The sequence below is a fragment of the Triticum urartu genome, chromosome 4 (assembly GCF_003073215.2).
Source record: "Triticum urartu cultivar G1812 chromosome 4, Tu2.1, whole genome shotgun sequence".
Classification (NCBI taxonomy): domain Eukaryota; kingdom Viridiplantae; phylum Streptophyta; class Magnoliopsida; order Poales; family Poaceae; genus Triticum; species Triticum urartu.
Genome location: NC_053025.1, coordinates 131,307,246 through 131,315,029, shown reverse-complemented (window position 1 = coordinate 131,315,029; position 7,784 = coordinate 131,307,246). Strand labels below are relative to the sequence as shown.

Sequence of the window (7,784 nt, the reverse complement as noted above, 5' to 3'; positions counted from 1 at the left end):
CACCTCTGCAAAGGCAACCTGCCCCCACAACGCCGCCGCCTGCGACGAAGACGGCGGAGCCAAGCACCTTCTCGCCGCCACCTTCCACTGCTAATCTCACCACCCCTCATGCATCCCGTTTACCGCCGCCGACGAAGCCCAAGCTCGCCGGCGCTACCTTCTGCCTTCTCGCGGATCCTGGGACGGCCGAGCCGTCGGGCTACACTGCGGCGGGCAATTAGTTGGTTCTCCTCTCCCATCGTTGGGGGCATCCTTCCGAGGCGCAGTGGAGCAATCGACGGGAGCCCTTGCGGTAATTGCTCGGATTCGAATTCCAGATCATTTTGGAGTTTCTACGGCAACAATCCTCGCTGGATCCGGACTCCCTTCTTCTAATCAGATCACAGGTGAGGCCTCGGCTCGACTGGATATAAAGTGCAGCCAGCCCTCGGTGTGCTTCTTCTCATCAGATTAGATACAAGCCAAGTCCAATTGGTTTGCCGCTGAAGCAACTCTTCTCCAACAAGACCTGCTTTTGCAATTGCTCCAATGGAGGTCTGTAGCGTAGCCAGGATAACGAGCTTTGCACATTTTGGCCTGAAAATTTTGCCTAAGCTCCTGGCTCTTTCTCCCGGTTCATTGGGGAAATTCAGAAAGGTCTCACCAGCGATGGGAACTGAAACTGTGTTGAGAAAACTGCCGGAGCTGCTGCAGGATGTATTGAGAAAGGTCTCACCACCCATGGAAACTGAAACTGTGGTGAGAAATTTGCCGGAGCTGCCGCTGGATGTATTGATGGACATATTTTCACTCCTGGAGATACCCGACCTCATGCGTGCGGCCTCTGTCAGCTCCTCCTGGCGCTCCGCGTATACCAGCCTCTGCAGCCAGCTTAAGCTGTACAAACGGCCTCAAACGCCTTGCCTCCTCTACACCTCTGAATCTGCTGGTGAGAATGTAGCTTGTCTCTACAGCCTCGCAGAGAAGAGGGTCTACAATTTAACTCTCCCGGATCCACCCATCCGCAACAGGTATCTTATTGGGTCATCACATGGTTGGCTAGTTACCGCGGATGACAAGTCTGAGCTACACCTTATCAATCCGGTCACCGGCCAGCAGATTGCTCTCCTGTCGGTGGTCACCATTGGTTATGTAGAGCCAATATTTGACAATGCAGGCACAGTTATTATGTATAAATTGCGGCAGCAACTTTACGTTCCGGACTTAGACCCCAAAATGGTTGGTCCCAAAATGTTCCCCCATGCTCCCGACAAGCTTCGTGACCATGTCTACATCAGGGTATTTATCTTTCCGGATCCGTCCACAGGAAGCTATATTGCGGTTCTCATCCATGGTCCAGTACGTCAGCTTTTGTTTGCAAGGGTAGGAGATTGTAAGTGGACCTCGCTGCCGCCGGGTTGGGACTATGATCTATGCATCTACATGGATGGTCTATTGTATGCATCCACAAGACCTGGGCGAATGGATGCTTTTGACCTCACTGGTCGTACCGTCACGAGGAATATAATTGCAGATGAGATTGCCATTTACAGTTCTGAGTACAAGGGGCAGTTCTACCTTCTTCAGGGTCCATGGGGCGGTCTGCTGCAAGTTTGCAGGAAGGCTGAACTCATAGATGCGGGTTATGAGGAGCTCATAGTTAAAACTAATAAAGTCTGGTTACACAAAGTTGATATGGAAGCAGAAGAGCTCGTGGAAATAAATAGCTTGCATCATAACGTGTTGTTTCTTGGGCGTAACCAGCCTATATGCCTTAGTGCTGAAGAATATCCGCAACTGAAGGCAAATTGTGTCTATTTCGCAGATGATGAGCAATATAATTGGATGTATAAGACGAATCCCCGGGATATAGGTGTTCTCAACCTTGAAGATGCCAGTAGGGAGGAAATTGTGTCCCCGCTTTGGTGCAGCTGGCCAAGTCCCATATGGATAACACCCAGTTTTATAGTGATGAGCCTGTGAATGTACAAATAGGTAGTTTTTTGAATTATGTACCTTGATTATTGGGTTTGTTGACTAAATTAGTCACTCTTTTGCAGGCAGATGCTATGACAACGGAAGCATGTTCCGTTTATCTCTTTTTTCCATACATTCTTTGCTGTATCTGATAAAACTATGGTCGAAAAAAAAATAGGAATGGAAATGATGGTTCTCTACAACAATTTGGTTTGCCGAATATTGTTTGTTTGATACCCACCCCCCCCCCCACCCCCTCTATAACTGAAAGTATGATTTGCGTACTCTCGGAAAAAAAAATGAAAGTTCAAGCCACGTAGTAACCATCGAGTAGAATGGTCTATTATTCTCTTCAGTATGATATACTATGTATTTCTGATGCTTTCACTGTCCCTGGATAATTTATTTAATTGGGATGTTCTTCATTAACTAGACATTGAACGTGACATCATTTTCTAAGTATTATCGGCACATGTTGTCAGTGGAATTGCTAATCCCTGTCCAGGGGAAATATTAGGTGCTCCCATCCTTGGGGTGCTTCCTATACTCCAAGTGTAAAACATGAATTTTAAATGTTTCAAAAATTCTGAAAATAAATGTGAATGTTCATAAGGAATGTGACTACACCTCCTAAAAATTTCAGGTTCAAACTCAAAATGTACATTCAGAAACAAAAAAGACAAATTTAGATGTGAATAGTGTCAAAAGTTGCTTGTCTTTTTATGACACTATTCATGCTAGATTTCACTTTTTTTTCTCAATGTACATTTAGAGTTTGGACCTGAATTTTTTAGGAGTTGTAGTCGCATTCCTGGTAAACATTCATATATTTTTCTATAATTTTTTGAAACATTTAAAATTGAATCTTTTGAAGTTGGAGCATGGGGAGCACTCCAAGGATGAGAGTACTTGTTATTTCCCCTCCCTGTCCATGGTTGAAGATAACTGAAGATTTTATGTAAATTACACTCTTGCTCCTGGGCTACTTAATACGGTTCTTTCATGCTTTGGCAAGCATTTCGGACGAGTTACTGTGGTCGGCATCTTATGTAGGTACGCCTACCCGTGCTAATTCACTATTTTTTAGCTGGTGTACATTTGTTCTCCTTGTATACGATGCAATTTTATGCTCCCTGCAAGGCATGTGCATGTCTTGGTTAAAAATAAAAACAGAAGTATGCATGTCGGCAAAATTGCAGCATTTTTTTTTGAAAAGGAGGATGACCTCGGCCTCTGCATCAATTGATGCATGCAGGCATATTATTAAATAAAAATGTAACAAAGTCTAAAGGTCTGAAGTAGCTCATAAACTACTGAGCAGAAGTCGAAAGAAAATAAGTCTGAAAAGACCCACAACTGGCGATATAAAACATGAGCATAAACACTTGCGGAACTGGTGGCACAACTCCAAATGTTTTCCCTGCAAACTAGTCTAGAAACTACTTTTATGCAATTCCGAGTATCACCTTCACAATCATCGATGCACTCAGTGTATAACGATATCTTTAATGGTAGAGAAGAATCTGTTTTGGCGGAGCACGAGTACCATCGGTGAGAAGGAATTGCAGAACCCTGAAGCGACAGCCATCACGCCATCTCATGCTCATTGAGGATCCAATATTCCACTACAATTTCAAGTTGGCGCAGTCTGTCAAAAAAAGGAAAAAAAATTCTAGGGGCCAGATTCCAAGGCGCCTCGGCAGCTATGAATTTGATCTCATGTTGAGGTTGAACAAGGGGCCACGACAGTCAAACATTAAAATTAAAATCTACAGGGATCACAACTAATGATTTGAACGATCATTTCTCGTGAATGATAGTTTGGTTCGACCAGACTTTTGTATGGGACATCTGAATCTCATAGTGCAGGCCAGTGAAAAAGTACCCCTGCTTATGAAATAACGTGGTTGCTTTGACGTGGGTTTACACAATTCATATCTTGTGCGATCTTGTAAAACAGCCTCCTTGTACTTGGACTAAGAATTTCAGCACTGACAAAAGATTGGATAGGTGTCTAGTAAATATTTGAATGCCGTGCTGTTCATCGAAATACTACACTCCATAATAGTAGATCTTTTTAATCGATTCCTACTTACACATGCTATGGGGGCATTGTGCAGGTTCAAGCCACATATGCGCAGGAAGATGGATGAAAACTATGATGGAAACACTCATCAGCGGGAATTTGCTCGACCAAGAACACTTATGCCTTGGTGATACAGGTGTATGAAAGAAGTTGAATAATACAGAGCCACTAATACCGACCATCAGTAGAATAAAAACCTCTTCGATCTTGATGATGCTGTTCAGGAAATCAAGAGAATACACTGGCATGGCGTGTCTATACCACTACCAGAAATGGCATGTCTTCTCTAACTACAAGCGTAGGCAAGATGTTGCATGTGCCCAATGCTGTTCGATCGAAGGCTGGCAAGAAGAGGGATTTTACTTTTGAAGACCGATGCTTTTTAGTCCTTATGATAGGTCAAGTCTAGTTGAGAGACATGATGTAAGGGCCAGATCATTCTGGCTAGTTCTGAATTTACATTCGGACCCTGCATCTGTATTTTGTTTGTCTTGAAAACAGACCAATCCGCCTTCATCCAAGGCCCTTCTAGCGGACTCTATCACCCACCCCAACCAATCCGCCTTCATCCAAGGCCGGTTTATTTTGGATGGTGCAGGTCTTTCACGAAGTCCTCCATGAAGTCCGAGCCAAGAACCACCGCGCGGTCTTCCTAAAGCTCGACTTTCACAAAGCCTACGACACTGTCCATTGGCCCTTGCTTCGGGAAGTTTTGCTTTGAAAGGGCTTCGACGACCGCTGGGTGACCCGCATTATGCAACTTGTCACCTGCGGTCGGACGGCGGTCAACATCAACGGTGAGATCGGGCCTTACTTCCCCACCTTATGTGGGGTCCGCCAGGGTGACCCGTTCTCCCCGTTTCTGTTCAACATGGTTGTCGATGCCCTCGCGGTCATCCTTGATAAGGCCAAAGCTTGCGGCCATATCCGCGGCGTAGTCCCCCACCTAGTGGGTGGGGGAGGGCTCTCCCTCCTCCAATATGCGGACGACACCATAGTTATGGTACAGGGCTCCGCGTCCGACATCGCCAACCTGAAGTTCCTCCTCCTGTGTTTCCAACAGATGTCTGGGCTCACCATCAACTTCGATAAGAGCGAAGTGATGGTCCTTGGCTATCCTTCGGAGGAGGCTTTATCCATTGCGGACCGGCTGAACTGCCTCCTGGGTTCCTTCCCCACGACTTACTTGGGGATACCCATTAGTGATTCCAGGCTCACCGTTGCTGATCTCCACCCAATGGTGACTAGGATGCAACACCGGGCTGAACCCTGGAGGGGGAGGTGTTAATCGAAAGCAGCCAGGGTAATCCTAATCAACTCTTCGCTTGCTATCCTTCTCTGGTTTCTCATGAACTTCTACGGTCTCCATGAGACCCTCCATCAGGAGGTTGCCAAATACCAGCCGAGGTTTTTTTGGGCTGGTGAGGGCGACAAGCAGAAGTACCATATGGTGAGCTGGCTCGACATTTACAAACCCAAAGACCAGGGTGGCCTTGGGATCTTGTTATCTCAGTGCATGAACATTGCTCTCCTGACCCGTTGGCTGTGGCGTATCGCCAATGGGGAGGGAGGCCTCTGGCTTACCATCATCTGTAATAAGTATCTTCGGGGCCAGCCTCTTGCCTTTTGCCAGCGTACGGGTGGATCCTAGTTCTGGCAGTCCGTGATCCAGCTTCTGCCAGTCCTTCGCATTGGCACGTCCATCTCAATTGGATCCGGGTCCTCGACCCTGTTCTGGTTCGACCGCTGGTTAGGGGACTCCCCCCTGGCTGCGCGATTCCCAAAACTCTTTGCCATTCCGGCCGACCCTCGGGTCTCTATCGAGACGACCCTTATTGACTTATGGCGTCTCACTTTCCGACGCCCCTTCGGCCCCCTCGAGGTGCCTGCTTGGGACTCCCTCCTACAAGACATCGCCCTTATGCCGATGAACGTCAAGGAGGACCTGGATGCCCTTTCCGGGTGCCTTGAGCCGTCTGGCCGCTTCTCCACGAAGTCCTTGTATGCCGTCATTGCACCCTCGGCAGCCCGGAGCCCTTTAGCCTGACCTGGGACATCCGCCTACCTCTGAAGATCAGAATTTTCCTGTGGCAATGGATTCATGGACGCCTGCCCTCTGGGGTTGAAGTCCTCAAGCATAACGGCTCGGGCAATGGGATGTGTCCCATCTTTGGCATGATCGAGGATGCTAACCACATCTTCTTCTCGTGCTCTACTGCCCAGTTCCTGTGGGCTTGCTTCCGCGAAACGGTCGATGGACGGTGCTGCAATACCAACTTCCCCGACTTACTTGCAGAGCTCAATGCTTCCCCTACCTGCTACCGCCATATTAGATGGCTGTGCGTTGGGGTTCTCGCCTGGACGCTTTGGAACATTCGCAATAAGCTTGTTATTCAGAAGGTGCCTCTCCGATGTGCGACAGACGCAATCTTCAAAATGTGCGGTTACTTGCAGCTTTGGCGACCGCTTAGCCGCCCTTAGGACAGGGACGTCATCACCACCCTCCTCACCGACATCCGCTCGATGGCGCTCCGCGTGGCACCCCCGCTGCCGCCCCTCCCCCAGAGCCGGACTAGGCCATCTAGTGGCTATGTGGCGTGTATGTTTTTGTATTTAGGGCTTGTTGTGTTGTGCCCTCAGCATTGACCCTTATGTCTTCTCTGTGTTCTTGTGGACCTCCGTGTGCGTCTGTGTGTGCTTTGTTGAACCTTGTTGGATGCTTGGCTTGGGAAGTTTGCTTTATAATATAAAGTGGGGCGAAAGCCTTTTTCGGTAAAACAGACCAAGTACAATGAAGTTTTAACTAACACAGATTTTCATCAGTACTTTTTCATCGCACGAACCAGGAAACCATCACAATGACAATGTCCATAATCTCTTTACGATATTGCGTTGTTGCAGAAGCTGGGTGTAATTGGTATCTCTGCGATATTAATATATTCCCTTCCTCGAATTTTTTTACATGGCATTATTTCTATTTCTGTCTGTATACCATAAGCCACTCATTTTCTTTTTGTCTGCGGCTGCTGCATAATATCATTTGTAGGATTTGCCACTATTGTTCCTATTCTGAACATAAAGGATTCAATAGAACTGGAAACATCAGTTCTAAATTCTGTTGTATAAACAATCTTCGTTAGAATCTAAGACACCAAGACCTTTCCATCCATCACAAAAGACCATTCACAAGATTTTTGTACAAAATTCTTTAATGAGCACACTATACCCTCGTGCACACATCTCATGTGAAAGAAACAGAGTGAAAACTAATGCTAGCACTCGCTACAGAAGTCTCTTGTGAACAAAGTAAAAACTAATGCTATCAATTTCTACAGAAGCACTAAGCAGTGGGCTCATTTGCTCAAACTATGGAGCTAGATGTTCCTCTCCTTTTCTATAACAAGGAAGCCCTTCTTCTTGCAACTTTCAATCCCAACTTCCTTGTGCGACCTGCTGATATGATGAACAATCCGAAAGGAAAATCAATGGCATTTAGTCTTAAAATTTATTACGAGAGAGTGTTCGCAATATTTGTACAAATTTCTCAAAAGAGATTCCTGCAAATTCTAAAGGCTATAACAAGGGCATCCTTCATGCTAACCAGAGCATAATCTTCATGAAGTGCAGAGGATATACCGTTTTACTTGTTGATGCCATGACAATAGTACCGGTGCTTCCCTAGCTGGCTCTTGTCCTTGGCAATCACAAAGCAACCCAGCTTCTTGCAGTGTTCCACTCCCGC

General features: G+C 46.6%; 1 protein-coding gene across 1 annotated transcript; it reads left to right on the top strand.

The window, feature by feature from the left end:
- Positions 1-282: 282 nt before the first annotated feature.
- On the top strand, positions 283-1,962 carry LOC125553689. Its single transcript, XM_048717430.1, has 2 exons — positions 283-663; positions 709-1,962. Exons 1-2 carry the CDS (start codon positions 529-531, stop codon positions 1,960-1,962), a joined length of 1,389 nt encoding a protein of 462 aa, XP_048573387.1. The 5' UTR covers positions 283-528.
- Positions 1,963-7,784: the final 5,822 nt, after the last annotated feature.

Bases quoted from the DNA above. Each gene is read 5' to 3' on its own strand.
- LOC125553689 (XM_048717430.1), top strand. From the start codon at position 529: ATGGAGGTCTGTAGCGTAGCCAGGATAACGAGCTTTGCACATTTTGGC. The intron at 664-708 runs GTGTTGAGAAAA...GTATTGAGAAAG, and splicing joins CAGCGATGGGAACTGAAACT to GTCTCACCACCCATGGAAAC.